Below are 19,351 nucleotides of genomic sequence, written 5' to 3'. Positions count from 1 at the left end.
GAACGTCACGACTTCTCTGCCCCCCCCCCCCCGCACAGGCGCCTCTCCCAAGATGGCGGCACACAGGGACCTTCCCAACATGGCCGCTCCCACTGCGACCTTCCCAAGATGGCGCCGCCCGGCGGCTGCTCCTCACTTCCGCCCGTGCGGGGAACCCCGCAGCGGATATAGCGGCGCCCGCTTCCGGTGCGGCCCCTTTTCGGTCGCGGCTGCCTCCACGCCAACATGCCCGTGAGTGCGGCACCGCCGCCGCCGCCGGGCCCTGGCCTCCTCCCGAGCCCGGGCAGCGCCGGGCACCGCGGCACGGCGGGGAGGAGGGTGGCGGGGTGGGAGGCGGGGGCGGGCGGGCTCGGCAGGCGAAGCGGCCGGGCCGTGGGGTGGGCCCTGCCCGCCGCCATCTCCGCGGCGGGGGCCCCAAGATGGCGGCGGGTGGGGGGGGCCGAGCGTTAACCGGGCCTGTCCCCCGCAGCTGGCGAAGGACCTGCTGCACCCTTCCCCCGAGGAGGAGAAGAGGAAGCACAAGAAGAAGCGGCTGGTGCAGAGCCCCAACTCCTACTTCATGGACGTCAAGTGCCCGGGTAGGGCGGCGGGCCGCGCCGGGGGGCGAGCGGACTCCGGGGCGGGGGGGACGGGACACAGAGCGGGTCCCGGTGTCCCCCCCCACGCCGCCCTCAGAGCTCTCCCTTTCCCGGCAGGCTGCTACAAGATCACTACGGTGTTCAGCCACGCTCAGACCGTCGTTTTGTGCGTGGGCTGCTCGACCGTGCTGTGCCAGCCCACGGGGGGCAAGGCGAGGCTGACAGAAGGTGGGTGGCAGGCCCGGGGGGCGGCGGGAGGCCTCCCCCGCCTCCTCGGGGACCGCCCGGTGCGGTCTTTGAGCCCGAGGCGGCTGACAGAGGTGGAAGATTATAAAAGCCACGGGGTTATGGGCACTTTCAGAACTGGGGTGGGTTTTTCCCTCTTAAAACAAGGCAAAAACTCCTGAATTCGGGCTGGTGAGACGAAATCCCTGTGCAGAAGGGATTTAAAGAGGCTGCAGTGTTTCTAACTGCATCTCTTTTTTTTTTTTTTTTTCCCCCCTTCCTTAGGCTGCTCCTTCAGACGAAAGCAGCACTAGGCGAAGGGCGCGGGGGATGGATGGGCCTACTCGCACAGAGCGCCAGAGCAGGGGCTGCCGCCACAGAGCTGCGCATCCACGGAAGGCCAACCGCAAATGTGACTTTCGTACTGTCCCTGTAGCCCCACCCATCTTGCTGTCAATAAATTTTGGATAAAATACACACACATCAGTTTGCTTTTAGGGCTCTGATTCTTCCCTGCGAGAGAAGGGGTGGTTTGGCGGCAGTTCTGAAGCTGTTTTTTGTCTCCCCCGGTTAGTTAAGTGATGGAAGTCAACAGGTATCAACCTCTGAGACAACCAAAATGCTTCCTTTTATTCAGGCCAGAAGCGAAACCACCCCCAGGCGCAGCGCAGGATCTCTGGCCACTGTAATGTCGCGTTTTCCGCGTGTAGGGATTTGCTCCCCTACATCCCAGAACCCCAGCTGAGTCCCGTTTCGTGCTGGGGACCTGCAGGAGGGGAGGAATATCCTGCAAGGAGGGAAACACAGGGCGGCTGCTCTCGATATCCGAGTATTCCCGGACAGCTACCTTCAACGTGCGATACTGGAGTCGCAAGGGGAAGGTTTCCTTCCTTGTCACCCTTCCCTGAGGTTCAGAGCAGCTCCTAAGCGAGGGGATGATGGCTCAGGTGATGGCTGTCAGGTCCAATCTTTTCTAGAATGACCCAAGTTCTGTTTTCCGAAGCTCAGAAACGCAAAAAAGCAGACGCACCTAACTGGCCTTAAAGCTTACAAAGGGAAAAACCACATTTCTGCTGTCCCTAAATGTGAATTACTGAACTATGAACCTCTTCTTTCACTTGCTGAGGAACGTAACAGCTGTGGATGCTAAAACAGCAAAGGGAGTGAGGAGAAGAGTCCGGTCAGAGGCTGTGAGCTGTTGAGGGATTCCCGCTCGCTGACCCGAATGGCGAAGGAGAGGGTAAGCACTGCGCGCTGGTACCTTCCAGCCTGCGCTCGCTCTGAGGACAAAGCTTCCCTGGGCTGCCTGCGTTAGGGGCAGGGACGCCCGATGCCCTTCAGATCGGGGGGACGGAGGCAACGGAACTGTTCCCTGCTCTGTTTGCCCATTTCACTGTGGCAGGAGCAGGGAGCTGAGGTCAATTTGAATCTCGTGCCTGGGGTTTTGGTACGTGCTGGGTATTTTATAGCATCACAGAAGAGTTTGGGTGGGAAGGGACCTTCAAGGGGCATCTGGCCCAGCCCCTGGCACGGGCAGGGACATCTTCACCCACATCAGGCTGCTCCGAGCCCCATCCACCCTGACCTTGGATGTCTCCAGGGATGGGGCACCCAGCACCCTCTGGGCACCCTGTGCCAGGGCCTCACCACCCGCAGCGTGACAAATTTCTCCCCTCTATCCAGTCTGAATCTCCCCGCTTTCAGTTTAAAACCGTTCCCCCTTGTCCTGTCATAGAATCATAGAACAGAATCATCGAGTTGTTGAGGTTGGCAAAGCCCTTTAAGATCATCCAGTCCAACCAGTAACCTCACGCTGCCAAGGCCACCACTAAACCAATTAAGGGGAGAGGAATAATTTCATGTTTCCTGCCTTGGTGGCTGGATTATTTATAATGAAAGTAAAAACTAGGAATCACTAAGGTTGGAAAGGAGCTCTAAGATCATCAGTCCAACTGTCAACCCAACACCCTCATGCTCACTAAACCATGGCCCCAAGTGCCACCTCTGCCTGTATCGCTACCGGCCCTACTAAACAGTCTGTCCCCGTCGTCCTGCCGAGCTGTGAAAGGCCGCACTAAGGCCTCCCCGGAGCCTTCTCTGCTCCCCGCAGCCCCAGCTCTCCCAGCCTGCCCTCGGAGCAGAGCCGCTCCAGCCCACGGATCATCTCCGTGGCCTCTGCACCCGCTCCGACAGCTCCACGCCTCTCCTGCGCTGGGGACCCCGGAGCCGGGCGCAGGGAGCGGAGCAGAGGGGGAGCATCCCCTCCCTCGGCTGCTGGCCACGCTGCTGTGGGCACAGCCCAGGAGACGCTCGGCTTTTGGGGCTGCCAGTGCACGTTGCCGGCTCATGTTCCCCTTTGTCACCCACCGGTGTCCCCAACCCATCCGCGCCCCCCGCCCCCGTCTGTGTTGGTGTGGGGAGTTGCCCCCGCTCGGCTGCAGGCCCTTGCACTTGGCCTTGCTGAACCTTGCGAGGGTCACACAGGCCCACTTCTTGAGCTCGTCCAGGTCCCTCAGGTGCGTCACCCGAAATGCCAGTGCATATACAGTAGTACAGAGCCAGAGGCCTTCCTGGTTTTCATGTTAAAGCCCTGGGTTTTTGTTTCATGGTTTTCTGCGCTCCCATGGGCCAAAGAGCAGCGAGTGCTCTGGGAAGCACAAGAGGCTTCCTCACGGAGCAGTGCAGCTGTGAGGACGGGCTGGGGGAGCTGGGGTGGTTGTGACGGGACAAGGGGGAATGGTTTTAAACTGAAAGCGGGGAGATTCAGACGGGATAGAGGGGAGAAATCTGTCACGCTGTGGGTGGCGATGCCCTGGCACAGGGTGCCCAGAGGGTGCTGGGTGCCCCATCCCTGGAGACATCCAAGGTCAGGGTGGACGGGGCTCGGAGCAGCCTGATGTGGGTGAAGACGTCCCTGCCCGTGGCAGGGGCTGGGTGGCCTTTGAAGGTCCCTTCCCACCCAAACCCTTCTGTGATGCTATGGACAGAGGGACAGACACCAACTCTGGGAATGGACAGACAGCTGCTGGAGCGCCCGGGGCGGATGGATGCGGGGAAGGGCAGGGGCCGGGGAGGTCTATCAGAGCTTCCCCAGGGACCCCAACACCCCCCTGGGCCTCCAAACACCCCCAGGGAGCTGTGTCCCTTGCGGGCTGAGGGGGAAACTGAGGCACGGGGTGGGGGGTGATGGGGTGACCCCTGCCTGTCGCTGCTACCCATGGGGGGCTCAAGAGTGGGGGGGAGCAAGAGGAGTGCAAAAGGGGGGGGGGGGCTGCAAAAATGGAGGGGTAGAAAGAAGGGGTGCAAAGGGGGGGGAGTAAAAATAATGGGGGTGCAAAAGAGAGGGGTGCAGCCATGAGACCAGGACAGCACCTGCCCTGCACCTCAGTTTCCCCATTTGTGATCCTGGGGACATGGGGACACCAGGGGAGGGGGGTGTAGGGACATGGGGGGCATGGGGACACTGTGGGGGGACATGGGGACAGCCGGGGGTCATGGCAGTGTGGGGGACGTGGGTGACAGCGACACCGTGGGGCCGTGAGACTGCAGGGGAATGGGGGGGCACAGGGACACCCCAGGGGCACGTGTGCCCCCTCACCCGGGGTGCACCCCGATACACAAACACCCCCAGGGCGCACCCCGACACACTCTGGGGCCTGTGGGGAAACTGAGGCACGGGGGGGCCCCCAAATTCTGTGGGGAAACAGGTACAGGGGCGCCCCGAGCACAGGGGGGACCCCAAATGCTGTGGGGAAACGGAGGCACGGGGGGGACCCTGAGGACAGGGGCGGGCCCTGAGCACAGGGGAGACCCCAAACAGTGTGGGTAAAACTGAGGTACAAGGGGACCCTGAGGACAAGGGGCACCCCAAACGCTGTGGGGAAACTGAGGCACAGGGGGGACCCCAAACGCTGTGGGGAAACTGAGGCACGGGAGGCCCCTACACAGAAGCATCGGGGACACCGAGACACACGGCGGGGTGACACCACAGCACCTTTATTGCCCCCCTCGCCCCGGGGGGTGGGGTGGGGTGGGGGGGGTCATTCCTCATGGCCCAGGGGCGGGGGGGCCACGGCCGCCCCCAGGGTCACCTGGGCCAGGTACGTGGCGTCGAAGCAGCGGCGGCGCTCGGGCTCCTCCTGCGCGCAGCAGCGCTGGGGGTCGCGCCAGGCGTCCCGGGAGGCGGCGCAGAGGGTGGCGATGCCCTGGGACAGCTGGGGACAACGGGGGAAAGGGGGTCAGGGGGGGTGTCAGGGGGGTTGTCAGGGGGTTTTGGGGGTTCCCTGGACCCCTGCAGCCCGCACTCACCTGCTCCTGGGCGCAGGCGCTCTGCTCCTCAGGCGGCAGCGGGCAGCACGCGGCCGTCACGGCCCCCAGCAGCTCCGGCACCGGGCGCCTGCGGGACACGGACAGAGGGGGTCACCCTTGGGTGGGCCGGGACACCTGGGTCCCTACAGCCCACAGCCGGGGTGCTGGGTAGGGATGGGCACCCACCTTTTGGTGAGCAGGCGGGTGGGCCCGCAGAGGGAGCGGAGCAGCGCGGGGCCCGGCCGCGCCAGGCTGACGTTGTGCAGCTCCCGGTCGTAGGCAGGGTGGGGGGCGGCGGCGGCGAAGCAGCGGCTCTGGGCGCGACCCGGCCCGCGCTGGCAGCAGCGGTGCTGCCGCGTCTTCACCGCTGCCTCTTCCCGGCAGAACCGCGCCAGCCCCTTCTGCCACTGCGCAGGACAGCATCGCTTGGGGCACCTGGGTTCCCTCCCTGGTTTCTAAATACCTGGGTCCCTCCCAAAAACACGGGTCCCCTCCCTGGCTGCCTGGGTCCCTCCAGTCCCCAGACACCCAAGTCCCTCCCGGACGCCTGGGTCCCCCCAATTCTTGGATGCTTGGGTCCCTCCCTTGTGTCTAAATTCCTGGGTCCCCCCAGTCCCCGGACACCCAGGTCCCTCCTTGCCCCCTGAGTCCCTCCCGAACACCTGGGTCCCCCCAATTCTCAGACACCCAAGTCCCTCCTGGATGCCTGGGTCCCTCCAGTTTTTGGATGCCTGGGTCCCTCCCTGTTTCTAAATTCCTGGGTGCCTTCCTGGATAACCCAGGTCCCTCAAAACGCCTGGGTCCCCCCAATCCCTGGACACCCAGGTCCCTCCTTGCCCCGAGTCCCTCCCAGATGCCTGGGTCCCCCTAATTCTTGGACACCTGGGTCCCTCCCTTGTTTCTAAATTCCTGGATCCCTTCCTGGATTCCTGGGTCCCTCAAAACGCCCGGGTCCCCCCAATTCCTGGATGCCTGGGTCCCTCCTTGCCACCCAGGTCTTCCCCCCCCGGATGCCTGGGACCCTCCTCACCCCCCACGTCCCCCCGGCACTCACGGCATTGTGGGCGCAGGCGAGGCTCCCGTTGCGGCAGCAGCGGCCGTAGTCGCGCTCCAGGCGCAGGCGCAGGTGGACGCGGGGGCCGGAGGGGCCGCCGGGGCCAGGGGGGCCGGGGCGCAGCGCCCGCAAGCCGCAGATGTTGCCCATGTTGGCGACGGTGGGCTCGCCGGGGGGGAAGGGCGGCTCGCTGGCGGGGTCCCAGGTGGCAACGGCGGCAGCAGCGGCCTCGGCAGCAGCGGCCTCGGCAGCGGCGATGGTGTCAGGGGCTTGGGTGAAGCAGTGGCGGCGCGCCGTGCCGTGCTGGCGGCAGCAGTGGAACTGCCGCGTCTTGACGCTGAATTCGTCGGTGCAGAACCCGTCCAGCACCTCCTTCCACTGCGGGACAGCGGGGTCAGACCCCCACCCTCCTCGCCGCGGGTCACCCGTCCCCATGTCCGTCCGTCCCCCCAGCCCCGGGGACTCACGGCATGGCGGGCGCAGGCCAGCGGGTTGTGGCGGTGGCAGCAGGCGTCGAGGCGGGGCTGGAGGGCGTCGAGCGCAGCCGCCTGCCGGTGCAGGTGGGCAAAGGCGGTGGGCGGCAGCGGGTGCGGCGGCGGCGGCGGCGGGGGCTGGCGGCAGTGGCGGGTGACGGCGGCGGGCACGGGCCAGGCCGGGGGGAAGCCGGGCAGGGTGCTGCCCCAGGTGGGGGGTGGGCGCGGCGGGGCCGTGTCGGGCGCCGACACCAGGACGCCGGGGAGCAGAGCCGGGGGCTGCTCCTCCTGCAGCACTGAGGGAGGGGAGGGGGCGCGTGGGGACGCGGCGCGTGGGGACGCGGCGGGGGTGTCCCCGCTGCCCTGTCCCTATGTGCACCCCCTCCCCACCACCCTGTCCCCCCTGTCCCCCTGTCCCCAACCCTGGCTGTCCCCATGTGCCCCCCATCCCGTGTGTCCCCCCCATCCTTGTCCCCATGTGCCCTTGTCCCCAACCCCCACTGTCCCCGTGTCCCGCCCATCCTGTGTCCCCCCCCCTGTGCCCCCCATCCATGCCCCCACATCCCCCTGTCTCCAACCCTGGCTGTCCCCATGTCCCCCCATCCTGTGTGCCCCCCATCCATGCCCGCATGCCCCCCTGTCCCCAAATCCCCACCCCTTGGTGTCCCCCTGTCCCCCCCATCCCTGTCCCCATGCCCCCCCATCCCCAACACCCCCTGTCCCCACCCCTCAGTGTCTCCATGTCCCCACCCCAAGATGCCCCCCCGTGCCCCCCATTCATGTCCCCATGCCCCCCCCATGTCCCCCCATTGATTTCCTCATGCCCCCCCATCCCCAACACCACCTGAGCCCCATGTCCCCTCCATCCATGTCCCCATGGCCCCCCCGTGCCCCCCCATGCATGTCCCCACCCCGTGGCCCCACCCCATGTCCCCCCCGTCCCCACCCTTACGCTGCTCGATGTGGGGGTGCTGCAGGGCCAGGCTCCTCTGTGCCACCTGCTGGGGTCCCTCCGGGGCCACCGCTGTCACCGGCAAGGGGGGGACACGAGGGACAGGGGGTCAGCAGGAGCACCCCCACCCCAGGGCGGGGGGCAAGTGGGGACCCCCCCAATGCCATGGGTTTGGAGCCCCACAATGGGGAGGGGACCCAGGTGACCGGCAGGGGACAAAAGTGTCCGGGGAGGGGACCCAGGTGCCTGGAGAGGGTCCCAAATGTTTGGGAAAGGGACCCAGGTGTCCAGGAAGGGGACCCAGGCATGCGGGGGGACACCCAAGTGTCTGGGAAAGGGACCCAAATGTTTGGGAAAGGGACCCAGGTGTCCAGGAAAAGGACCCAGGTGTCCAGGAAAGGAACCCAAATGTTTGGGAAAGGGACCCAGGTGTCCAGGAAAGGGACCCAGGGGACCCAGGTGACCAGGAAGGGAACACCCAGGTGCCTGGAGAGGGACCCAAGTGTTTGGGAAAGGGACCCAGGTGTCCAGGAAAGGGACCCAAATGTTTGGGAAAGCCACCCAGGCATCCGGGGAGGGGACCCAGATGTGTGGGCAGGGACCCAGGCGTCCGGGGAGGGGAACCCCAGGCATGTGGGTGGGGACGCAGGTGTCTGGGGAGGTGGCCCAAATGTGGCTCAGACATCCGGGAAGGGGACCCAGGTGTTCAGGGAGGGACCCAGGTGACCGGAAAGGGGACCCAGGTGTTCAGGGAGGGACCCAGGTGACCGGGAAGGGGACCCAGGTGTTCAGGGAGGGGACCCCAAATGTGTGGGTGGGGTCCCAGGAGTCCAGGAAGGGGAACCCAGGCACACGGGGGAGGACCCAAGCGTCCGGGAAAGGGACCCAGGTGTTGGGACGGGGACCCAGGCATTCGGGAAGGGGACCCAGGGGACCAGGAAGGGGACACCCAGGTACCTGGAGAGGGACCCAAGTGTTTGGGAAAGGCACCCAGGTGTCCGGGAAGGGGAACCCAGGCATATGGGTGGAGACCCAAGTGTCCGGGAAGGGGACCCAGATGTGCAGGCAGGGACCCAGGCATCAGGAATGGGACCCAGGTGTTCGGGAAGGGCACCCAGGTGACCGGGAAGGGACAGAAGTCTCTTCGAAGGGGACCCAAGTGTCCGGGGAGGGGACCCAGCCATGCAGGTGGGGGGGGACTGAGATGTTGGGGAAGGGACCCAGGTGTTCGGGACAGGGACCCAGGTGACCGGGAGGGGACAGAAGTGTCTGGGAAGGGGACTTGGGTGTTTGGGAAGGGGACCGTGGTGTGCAGGCAGGGACCCAGGTGTTTGGGGAGGGGACCCAGCCATGCAGGTGGGGACTGAGGTGCCGGGAAGGGGACCCAGGTGTTTGGGGAGGGGACCCAGCCATGCAGGTGGGGACTGAGGTGTCAGGGAAGGGGACCCAGGTGTTTGGGAAGGGGACCCAGGTGCCGGGAAGGGGACCCAGGTGTTTGGGAAGGGGACCCAGCCATGCAGGTGGGGACCGAGGTGTCAGGGAAGGGGGACCAAGGTGCCGGGAACGGGACCCAGGTGTTTGGGGAGGGGACTCAGGTGTCAGGGAAGGGGACCCAGGTGTCTGGGAAGGGGACCCAGGTGCCGGGAAGGGGACCCAGCCATGCAGGGGTGCCCCAGGCGTCGCTCGGGGCCGCGGGACTCACCGGCGGCGAGGAGGAGGAGGAGGAAGAGGCCAAGGGCGGCCATGGCGTCGGGCGCTGTGGGGCCACCGCCGTCTCCGCCGCCTTATGAAGGGCCGGGGCGGGCGCGGGGCTGAATCCTGCGGGGCTGAGTCACGGCCCTGACGTGCGGCGGGGCCGGGGGGGCTGCGGGTGCTGGGCCGCATCCCGCACCCCCAAACAGGGCCCCGGCCCCCGCCAGGCCGGGGCGGGGGGCTCGGGGACACCGCGGTGGTCCTGTGCCCCCCACAGTGGCCCTGTGCCCCCCGCCCCCCCCCCAGTGGCCCCAACCCCCCCCTTTGGGGACCCCTGCGTCACAGCGGGGGGGGAAGTGGCCGGATTTTCGTGGGTTTTGCCCCGTTTTGGGGCTGCCCCGCCCGGTGAGTCACCCCCGGGTGCTGGCACGGGCCGGAGCGGGGATTGGGGGGGGGGGGGGAGCACCCATGGATGAACCCCCCCACCCCACCCTGGGGACCCCTGCGCGGGGCAGGGGGTGTCACGGCCTTGGTCACCCCCCTTCCCCCAGGACCCCGGGGGGGGGCCCAGCCCCCCAGCACGGCCGCATCCAGCCCGGGGCTGAGCCCGAGCTTTTGGGCAGGTGCCCGGGGCGGGGGGGACACACACACACACAAAATGGGGGGGGAACCAGCCCCTGCCCCCCCCCCCCACCCCGCGATTGCCCAACAACCCCGCGGCGACGTGAGCAGGGTTTGCGCAACCCCCCCCCCCCCCCCCGGCACGGGGGGGCCCCGGCATCCGGGGGCAAAGCCCAGGCGGGAGGGAGCCAGGGGTCCGGGTGGGGGGGGGACACACACATGGGGACCCAGGGGGCTGGGGTGGGGGGCACCCAGGGGTCCTGCACCCCCCCACACCCCAGCAAAGGGGTGCGGGAGATGCACTGAGCTGCCCCGGCCTCAGCTCCTGCCACAGCCTGGGGCGGTTTCCCAACACTTTAATGGGGGGCACGGGGTGGGTGGGGGGGGGACACACACATATGGGGGGCACATATGGGGGGTCAGAAACGCTCCTCGGCGTCGGGGACGCGGGCGTCCCGCAGCTCCCGCAGCCGCTGCCGCAGCTGGCGCAGGTCGCGCTCCCCCAGCTGCCGGTTGTCCCGCGTGCGGACGCTGACGGTGCCGCGTGCCCGCTCCCGCCGGCCCACCACTGCGGAGGGGGGGGTGTGGGTGGGGTGTCCCAGGGACCCCCACAGCCACCCCCCGAGCCGTGTCCTCCCTACCCTGCATGTGCACCCCCGCCCCGAGCACCCATGGGTGCCCCCACGCCTGCACGTGCCCTGGCGTGGGCGCCCACAGCCCCAACCGGCTGTGGCCACGGGGTCCCGGGGGGGTTCCAGGGGGGGTCCTGGGGGTTCCAGGGTGTCCCAGGTGGGGTCCTGGGGGGCCAGGGGGTCCCAGAGTGGGCAGGGGGTCCCGGGGGTCTCAAGCAGGGTCCTGGGGGGGCCAGAGGGTCCCAGGGTGGGCAGGGGTCCCCAGGGGGGGTTCCAGGGGGGGTTCTGGGGGTCTCAAGCAGGGTCCTGGGCAGGCCAGAGGGTCCCAAGGGTGGTCCTGGGGGGGCCAGGGGGTCCCGGGGGGGTTCCGGGGGGGTCCTGGGGGGTCTCAAGCGGGGTCCTGGGCAGGCCAGAGGGTCCCAGGGGGGTCCCAAGCGTGGTCCTGGGGGGGCCAGGGGGTCCCAGGGTGGGCAAGGGGTTCTGCGGGGGGTTCCAGGGGGGGTCCTGGGGATCCCAGGGTGTCCCAAGCAGGGTCCTGGGGGGGCCAGGGGGTCCCAGGGTGGGTTCCAGGGGGGGTTCTGGGGGTCTCAAGCAGGGTCCTGGGCAGGCCAGAGGGTCCCAGGGGGATCCCAAGGGTGGTCCTGGGGGGGCCAGGGGGTCCCAGGGTGGGCAGGGGGGTCCCAGGGGGGTCCTGGGGGGACCAGGAGTTCCCAGGGTGGGCAGGGGGTCCCAAGGGAGTTCTTGGGGGGGGTCCCAGGAGGGTGCAGGGTATCCTGGGGGGGTCCCAAGGTGGGGTCTCAGGATCCTGGGGGCGGGGGGGGCGCACAGGAGGGGTCCCAAGAGGAAGGCAAGGGGGGGCTTCAGGGGGAATCCCAGGGGGGTTCTAAGTGGGGGTCCCAGGGGATCCTGGAAGGAACCCAAGGGGGTCCTGTGAGGGCCAGGGTGTCCCAGGGGGTCCCAAGGTGGGGGTCTCAAGAGGGTCTAACTGGGGGAGTCCCAGGGGGTTCCCAAAGGGGGTCCCAGAAAGTCCCAGGGGATCCCGGGGGGGGCACAGGAGGGGTCCCAAGGAGGTGGCAGGGGGAATTCCAGGGGGTCCCAGGGGATCCCGGGGAGCGGGGGGAGGGTCCCAAGGTGGGGTCTCAGGATCCCAGGGGTGCACAGGAGGGATCCCAAGATGGTGGCAGGGGGGGTTTCGGGGAATTGCAGGGGGATCCCAAGGCGGGGTCTCAAGAGGGGTCCTGGGAGTGCCAGGGGGGTCCCAAGGGGGGTCTCCTGGGGGGGGCCAGGGGGTCCCAAGGGGGGGGTCTCAAGAGGGGTCCTGGGAGTCCCAGGGGGTCCCAAGGGGGGGTCTCCTGGGGGGGGGGGCCAGGGGGTCCCAGGGGATCCCGAGGAGGGGGTCCCAAGGGGGGTCGTGGGGGGTCCCAGGGGGTCCTGGAAGGAGCCTGGGTGGGGCCCAGGGGGGGGTCCCAAGGGGGGTCGTGGGGGGGGCCAGGGGGTTCCAAGGGGGGTTGTGGGGGGGGGGCTAGGGGGGTCCCGAGGTGGGGCAGTCCCAAGGGGTCCTGGAAGGAGCCCAGGGTCCCAGGGGGTGCCAAGGGGGGGTCCCAGAAGGAGCCCAGGGCCCCAGGGGGCCCCAGCAGCTCCCAGGTTCCGGTGGGGGGTGGTCGGGTGCTGCTGACTCAGCGCAGCCGATCCCAGGGATGGGGTGGGGGTCCCGGGGGGGGGGGGGGGTGTGTGTGTGTGTGGGGTGTCCTGTGTCCCCCCCCCCCAAAACCTTACCCAGCTGGAAGTTGTAGTGGGCGAGCTGGGCCCTGCGGATCTTCCTGGCCAGGGTGGCCCCCAGGTCACCATCTAGATCGGCCACCACGCCGTCCCCCCGCAGCACGGCCTGGACCTGCCCCACGGCGTCAGCAGACAGACAGACGGACGCAGGGACGCTCAGAGGGATTTTTTTTGGGGGACGGGGGACACGCACACTCACCTCCCGGGCGTAATCCTCGACTTCGGGCGTCTGCGGGATGACTATGGCCTGCAGCGGGGAGAGCCAGAGCGGCCTGGGGGGGGAAATTGGGGGGTGTCACAGCGGGGGTGCCCCTTTTACAGCCCCAAGCTGAAAGATTTGGGGTTTTTGGGGGGGGTCACAGTCCCCTTCGGGACCGCCCCCCCCTTCCTCACCATCGGCCGCCGTAATTTTCGGCCAGCACGGCCACCATGCGCTCGACGGAGCCCAGCACCGCCCGGTGAATCAGCACCGGCCGCGCCATTCCCCCCGTCGCACTGCGAGGGGACGCACCAGGACTTAGCCGGGGGGGTGGCAAGGGGGACCCCCCACACCCCAAATTCCATCTGTCCCCCCGCCCCATGCCGTACCTGGCATACTCCAGCCCGAATCTCTCCGGCATCTGGAAATCCAGCTGGATGGTGCCGCATTGATGCTGCCGCCCCAGCGCGTCCCGGATTTGGATATCGATCTAGCAGGAATAATCGTGGAGTGGTGGTGGTGGGGGGGTCCCCAAGGGTCCCCCATTTGCCCCGGGGACTCCCAGCCCCAAAATCTCTCACCTTGGGGCCGTAAAAAGCACCGTCGCCCGGACTCAGCTCCCAGGGCTGCCCGAAGGTGCGGAGGCTCCGCTCCAGCTGCTGCGGGGACCGAATACGGCGGGGGTGGCACAGGGGACGCGACGGACGGGTGCGATGGAGGGGATGCAACGCAGGGGACGGCGCAGGGGACGCGATACACGGGCGGGATGCAGGGACGCAGCACGGGACATGACGCAGGGGCAAGACGTACAGGCACGGCGCAGGGGATGCGACGCAGGGGATGCGACCCAGGATGTGATGCAGGGGACGACGTACGGGTGCGACGCAGAGGCAAAACGCAGGGGATGTGATGCGGGGACACGACACGGGACAGGACACAGGCACAATGCAGGGGACACGACACGGGGCGTGAGGTACAGGCACGATGGAGGGGACAACGCAGGGGATGTGACACTGGGGCACGAAGTACAGGCACGACGCAGGGGATGAGATGCAGGGACGCAAGACGGGACACAACGTGAGGCACAAGGCCGGGGGGGGACAATGTGGGGACACGAGGCAGGGGACAACGTCCAGGTACAATGCAGGGGATGCAATATGGGGACACGATGCAGGGGATGTGACACAGGCAGGATGTACAGGTGTGACAAAGGGGACACGATGCACGGAGACAGCATGCAGACACGACAGCAAAGCCGGGAAGTGGCACACGGGCCACGCCGCATGGGCTGTAACGCGAGGGTCGCAGTGGCAGAGCCGGGAGGTGACACGCAGGACGCGGGGACAAAGCCGGGACACGACGGAGAGGACGCGGTGCAGGGGACGTCCTGTGGGACAGCTGGGCACGGCCAGGATGCAATGCCCAGGACACGGGGATGGGACCCAACGCGGGGGACGCGGCAGCAAAGCTGGGACGTCGCGCCCGGGGCATGTGGCAGGGGACGTCGTGGCCGGGCTGGGACACGGCACAGGGGACACAGGGACAAAGCTGGGATGCAGGGCATGGGACATGGGGACAAAGATGGGACATGGGGACAAAGCTGGGATGCAGGGCATGGGACATGGGGACAAAGCTGGGACACGGGGCATGGGACATGGGGACAAAGCTGGGACATGGAGACAAAGCTGGGACATGGGGCATGGGACACGGGGACAAAGCTGGGACACGGGACAAAGCTGGGACATGGGGCATGGGACATGGGGACAAAGCTGGGACATGGGGACAAAGCTGGGATGCAGGGCATGGGACACAGGGACAAAGATGGGACACAGGGCATGGGACGGGGACAAAGCTGGGACATGGGGACAAAGATGGGATGCAGAGCATGGGACACGGGGACAAAGCTGGGACACGGGACAAAGCTGGGACATGGGGCATGGGACATGGGGACAAAGATGGGAAACGGGGACAAAGCTAGGACGCAGGGCACAGGATGCAGAAACAAAGCCGGGACGTGCGCCGGCAAGGCAAGAGGCGACGCGTGGTGCACGCCGCAGGGGATGGGGTGGCAAAGCCCAGATGCGATGCGGGGGACAGCGCCTGCGGCAGGGCCACGCTCCGTCCCCATCCCTGTCCCCGTCCCACCTGCTCGGCGCGGTCCCAGGTCTCGGGGTCCCCCAGGAAGCCGGTGGGGCGGGTGGCCAGGGCCAGGCGGAAGGAGAAGCCCAGCACGGCGTAGACCGTCCGCACGAAGTCCAGGCAGGCGTCGATCTCGCCCTCCAGCTGGGGACGAGGCGTCAGCGGCGGGCAGGACGCGGCGTTAGGGGGGGCCACAGCGCTGGGGCCGCGGGAGGGGACAGGCGGGGCCGCTCACCTGCTCCAGTGTGCAGAAGATGTGAGCGTCGTCTTGCTGGAAACGCCGTACCCGCGTCAGCCCCGTCAAAGTGCCAGGAGGTTCGTTACGGTGCAGCACCCCGAAATCGGCCAGGCGCAACGGCAGCTCCCGCCAGGACCGCGGCCGGTGGGCGAACATCAGGCTGCGGACGGACAGACGGACGGGTCAGAGGCCTGGGCGGTCCCATCCCCGGTGTCTCCCGCTGTGTTCCCTGCGCTCACCAGTGGGCCGGGCAGTTCATGGGTTTGAGGGAGAGGGTCTCGGTGCCGGCGGTGAAGGAGAACATGTGGGCGCTGTAGTGCTGCCAGTGCCCCGAAAGCTCCCAGAGCCGCGGGCTGAACATGTTGGGGGTCACCACCTCGCAAAAGCCCCTCGCCCGATACTCGCTCTGCGGTGACAACGGGGACGGGGACATCAGCCCAGCCCCACGGCGCCCATCCCGGAGCAAACTCCGGGTGCTCCAGGACGCGGGAAGAAGCCGCAACCACGGCTGCTGCAAGGATGGGGGCACGGCAGGGAGTTGGGGTACAAGAGCAGACCCCGATTTCAGCCCCTCACCACCACCCCGGGCGGTGACATACCCTGATAAAGTCGACGAGGGTGTTGTAGACGTGGGCGCCGCGGGGCAGGAAAAAGCAGCTGCCAGGGCTGAGCTTGTGGAAAAAGAAAAGTTCCTGCTCCTGTGCAGGGGGGTGGGCGTTACTGGGGGGGTCACCGGCGGCCAGTGGCCGCCGGTGACCCCCCCAGTAACGCCCACCCCCTCTCCCCAACCCGCGTGGGGCTCACCCGACCGATTCGGCGATGATCCCGCAGCGCGGCCTCATCCTGCGCCTGCTGCCAGTCGGCCAAATCCTGGGCGCTGGGGAAGGCGACAGCGGTGACGCGCTGCAGCGACTGGCGGCCCCCAGCCCCTTGCCAAAACGCGGCCGAGCTCTGCCGTGGGGGGAAAAAAAAAGAAATAAAAATCAGTGGGGCCCAGATATCTGGGTCTGCGTCCCCCTCCCCACCTCTGCCCCACACCTAAACCTACTGTCAGGACGCGGAGGGCTCCGATCAGCCCCGTGTGCTGCAAGAGGGGACCGTGGCAGAGATGGAGCAGCGGGCCGCACCTGCGGGGACGGACGGACGCAGGGACGGACGTGGGGAACTCACAGCCCCGTCTCTGCCTGGACGTGCCCCCCTCAGTGTCCCCCTGCACTCACCTATAGACGGTGGCCGTAGGGGACGTCACCTCCTCCTCGATCCGCTGCAGCTCGAAGCTGTTGTGCTGCAGGGGACACGCGCCGAGGGGGTGACAGCAGCGTGGGTGACAGCGAAGTGGGTGACACCGGTCCCCGTTAGCATCACCCTGCTCCATAACCCCAACCAGGGGGGTCCCGACGTCCCCAAGCTGGGCTCCCTCACCCCATCCCGGGACGGGGAGGGGACACGCCGGGGACGGGGACGCACCGCGGGGTCTCACCTTGAAGAGCTCGGCCAGCTGCTGGCGGGTGGCCTCGAGGCGCTCGAAACGGTGCCCAGCGCGGGCGAAAGCCGCGCAAGCGTTCTCCAGCGCCGGCAGCTCGTCGCGCTGCACCGTCCTGCGGGCGTGGGGACGGGCTGGGGACACCGTGCCCCACGGGGGACCCACGCGTGCGTGCGTGCGCGTGCGTCCCCTTACCTGTCGCCCATGTGGACGTCGCAGAAGAAGCCATCCTCGGTGGCCTGGGCGCTGCAGAGCGTGGCCCCGTAAAACTGCTCCACCACCGCGCCCAGGACGCAGGCGCTGGAGCGCCAGAAAGCCTGGGGGGGGACATGGAGGGGGGACATGGGAGGGATGCGGAGGGGGACACGGAGGAGGGACATGGGAGTGGGACACATGGGAGGGACACGGGAGGGGAACAGGGAGGGTGACATGGGAAGGGGACATGGGAGGGACACATGCGAGGGACAGGGAGGGGGACACGGGAAGGACACGGGAGGGCCATGGAGGGGGACATGGGGACATGGGAGGGACACAGGGACATGGGAGGGCCACGGGGGGGCCACGGAGGGGGACATGGGAAGGCCAGGGAAGGGGACATGAGGGGAACATAGGAGGGACATGGGAGGGCCAGGGAGGGGGACATGAGGTGGGGGAGATGGGAGGGGGACACGGGGGGGCCATGGGTGGGACACGGGAGGGGGATATGGCAGGGGGACATGGGAAGGACACGGGAAGGGGACACGGGAAGGACACGGGGACGCAGCCCGGCCCCATCCGGTGGGACTCGCTCACCGCCCGGCCCTCCGGCGTGGAGAAGCCCAGGAGCTCCAGGTCGGCATCGCTTGCCAGGGGCCGGTCAAGGTCCTGGAGGGTCCCGTTCACCCGGGCCACCAGCGCCACCTCCGGCGGGTCACCCCTGCGGGGACAGCGGGGGGGACATTGCGGGGACCCTCGGGACACCGTGGGGACCCCGGGCACCTCATGGGGACCATAGGGACAATATGGGGATCCCGTGGGGACGCTGGGGACCCTGTGGGGACACTGTGAGGACCCTGAGGATCCTATGGGGACCATAGGGACAGTGTGGGGACCCCATGGGGATGTTGGGGACCTTGTGGGGACCCTGAGGACCCTGTGGGGACCATAAGGACAATATGGGGACCCTGTGGGGATGTTGGGGACCCCATGGGGACCCCGAGGACCCCATGGGGACCATAGGGACAGGGTACGGACCCCATGAGGATGCTGTGGGGACAATGGGGACCCCGTGGGGACGCTGAGAACCCTGTGGGGACCATAGGGACAGGGTACGGACCCCGTGGAGACACTGGGGACCCTGTGGGGATGTTGGGGATCCCGTGGGGACACTAGGGACAGGGTGGGGACCCCGTGGGGACAATGGGGACCCCGTGGGGACCATAGGGAGAGGGTGGGGACCCTGAGGACCCCATGGGGACCACTGGGACAGTGTGGGGACCCCATGGGGACGCTGGAGATCCTGTGGGGACAACGGGAAACCCGTGGGGACCATAGGGAGAGGGTGGGGACCCCGTGGGGACGCTGGGGATGCCGTGGAGACCCTAGGAACAGTGTAGGGACCCCGTGGGGACCCTAGGGACAGTGTGGGGACCCCGTCAGGACCCGTGGGGACCCTAGAGACAGTGTGAGGATCCCATGGGGACCCTAGGGACAGAGCGAGGACCCCATGGGGACCCGTGGGGGCCCTAGGAACAGTGTAGGGACCCCGTGAGGACCCTAGGAACAGTGCGGGGACCCCGTCAGGACCCGTGGGGACCCTAGGAACAGTGTAGGGACTCCGTGGGGACCCTAGGGACAGTGCGGGGACCCCATCAGGACCCGTGGGGACCCTAGGGACAGCGTGGGGACCCCGTCAGGACCCGTGGGGACCCTAGGGACAGTGTGGGGATCCCGTGGGGACCCTAGGGACAGTGTGGGGACCCCGTCAGGACCCGTGGGGACAGAGCGAGGACCCCGTGGAGCCGCCGTGGGGCCCACCGGGGCAGGGCAGGGCCCCGCGGGGGGAGGCCCCGCACGTACCCGAGCTGCGCGGCCACCTGGAGCGGGGTGGTCTGCAGGGCCCGGCCGGGCAGGCGGCGCCCCCCGGGCAGGGCGATGCGGATGGGGGTCCCCGGGGGGACCCCGGGGTCGGGGCCGGGCCTATCCGGCCGCTCCTGCGCCGCCCGCAGCCGCTGGAAGAGCCGGAGCCGCTCGGGGAGGGGGGGGTCCGGCCCGGAGACCTGGGGTCAGGGGGCAGCGTGGGGTCAGCGTGGGGTCAACGTGAGGTCAGGGCGGCCGGCTCCCCGGCGGAGCGCGAGGCCGCCGGTGGGCGGGTGGGGGAGGGGCAGGACGGCGGGGTGCTGGGGATGGGGGGGGGGGGGGGGGGGGAAGGGGGAAGGGGCGGGCGCGAGCGCACCCGGTGTCGGCGCGAGGCTCCCGCGAAGAGAAACCGCGCGCCGGCGCGGGCGGACGGCATGGCGCGAAGCCCCGCCCCTTCCGGCGCCGACCGGACGCCGGCCTCAACCCCACCGAGGGGGCGTGGCCGGGGGGGCAGTCCCCGCCCAGGGGCGGGGCCAAGACGCGCGGCTCGCCCTACCCGGGGGCGGTGCCAGGCGCCTGGGTCCCACCCCCAGCCTCGTCCTCGCCCGCTCCCCCCGCCCCCCCCCCGGGGAGGCCGCGTTGGACTCGCCCGGCCCGGGGGAACGCGGCGGCGCCGGCCCCAACTACAGCCACGGGCGGGGGGGACCGGTACCGCCTCAGGGCGGGTCCCGGCGCCTCAGGGCCGGGTCCGGGGTCCGGCGGGAGCGGGGGCGGCAGCGGCCGGACCCCCCGCGGTAACGGGGCCCGGAGGAGCCCCCGGAGGAGCCCCCGGCCGCGGGTCCCCTCGGCGCGGAGGCGACCGAGACCCACCCGAGCGCCCGCGAGAAAGAAAGGCTCCGCCAGCGTCTCGTTTTTTGTAA

At 68.4% G+C, this 19,351-nt stretch overlaps 3 protein-coding genes across 3 annotated transcripts; 1 reads left to right on the top strand and 2 right to left on the bottom strand.

The window, feature by feature from the left end:
* The first annotated feature begins 197 nt into the window (after positions 1 to 197).
* Positions 198 to 1,284, top strand: RPS27 (ribosomal protein S27). Its single transcript, XM_075724562.1, has 4 exons — positions 198 to 231; positions 470 to 578; positions 696 to 806; positions 1,089 to 1,284. The coding sequence occupies exons 1-4, from the start codon at positions 226 to 228 to the stop codon at positions 1,115 to 1,117; spliced, it is 255 nt and encodes an 84-aa protein (XP_075580677.1). The 5' UTR covers positions 198 to 225; the 3' UTR covers positions 1,118 to 1,284.
* A 3,559-nt stretch (positions 1,285 to 4,843) lies between these two features.
* ECM1 (extracellular matrix protein 1) lies at positions 4,844 to 9,335 on the bottom strand. The gene is made up of 7 exons (XM_075724540.1): positions 9,293 to 9,335; positions 7,591 to 7,662; positions 6,633 to 6,934; positions 6,166 to 6,543; positions 5,298 to 5,518; positions 5,112 to 5,199; positions 4,844 to 5,017 (listed from the first exon to the last, which is right to left on the bottom strand). Exons 1-7 carry the CDS (start codon positions 9,333 to 9,335, stop codon positions 4,844 to 4,846), a joined length of 1,278 nt encoding a protein of 425 aa, XP_075580655.1.
* Positions 9,336 to 10,322: 987 nt separating this feature from the next.
* TARS2 (threonyl-tRNA synthetase 2, mitochondrial) lies at positions 10,323 to 18,867 on the bottom strand. Its single transcript, XM_075724355.1, has 18 exons — positions 18,808 to 18,867; positions 18,432 to 18,631; positions 17,166 to 17,289; positions 16,569 to 16,690; positions 16,371 to 16,488; positions 16,111 to 16,175; positions 15,939 to 16,017; positions 15,695 to 15,841; positions 15,490 to 15,588; positions 15,130 to 15,296; positions 14,888 to 15,050; positions 14,659 to 14,796; positions 13,095 to 13,172; positions 12,903 to 13,003; positions 12,708 to 12,809; positions 12,514 to 12,586; positions 12,312 to 12,426; positions 10,323 to 10,471 (listed from the first exon to the last, which is right to left on the bottom strand). Exons 1-18 carry the CDS (start codon positions 18,865 to 18,867, stop codon positions 10,323 to 10,325), a joined length of 2,100 nt encoding a protein of 699 aa, XP_075580470.1.
* Positions 18,868 to 19,351: the final 484 nt, after the last annotated feature.

The sequence above is a fragment of the Pelecanus crispus genome, chromosome 22 (genome assembly GCF_030463565.1).
Source record: "Pelecanus crispus isolate bPelCri1 chromosome 22, bPelCri1.pri, whole genome shotgun sequence".
Lineage (NCBI taxonomy): Eukaryota > Metazoa > Chordata > Aves > Pelecaniformes > Pelecanidae > Pelecanus > Pelecanus crispus.
Note: the sequence above shows the minus strand (reverse complement) of the source record. Positions and strands in the feature narration are given on the sequence as shown.

Excerpts from the sequence above, each read along its gene's own strand:
- RPS27 (XM_075724562.1), top strand. Across the intron at positions 579-695 it reads CATGGACGTCAAGTGCCCGG|GCTGCTACAAGATCACTACG; the intron begins GTAGGGCGGCGG and ends CTTTCCCGGCAG. Across the intron at positions 807-1,088 it reads CAAGGCGAGGCTGACAGAAG|GCTGCTCCTTCAGACGAAAG; the intron begins GTGGGTGGCAGG and ends CCCCTTCCTTAG.
- ECM1 (XM_075724540.1), bottom strand. The coding sequence starts at position 9,335 with ATGGCCGCCCTTGGCCTCTTCCTCCTCCTCCTCCTCGCCGCCG. Across the intron at positions 5,200-5,297 it reads ACCCGCCTGCTCACCAAAAG|GCGCCCGGTGCCGGAGCTGC; the intron begins GTGGGTGCCCAT and ends CGTGTCCCGCAG. Across the intron at positions 5,018-5,111 it reads GCGCCTGCGCCCAGGAGCAG|CTGTCCCAGGGCATCGCCAC; the intron begins GTGAGTGCGGGC and ends CGTTGTCCCCAG.
- TARS2 (XM_075724355.1), bottom strand. The coding sequence starts at position 18,867 with ATGCCGTCCGCCCGCGCCGGCGCGCGGTTTCTCTTCGCGGGAGCCTCG. Across the intron at positions 15,842-15,938 it reads GAGCCCTCCGCGTCCTGACA|AGCTCGGCCGCGTTTTGGCA; the intron begins GTAGGTTTAGGT and ends CCCCCACGGCAG. Across the intron at positions 12,427-12,513 it reads TCGAGGATTACGCCCGGGAG|GTCCAGGCCGTGCTGCGGGG; the intron begins GTGAGTGTGCGT and ends GCCGTGGGGCAG.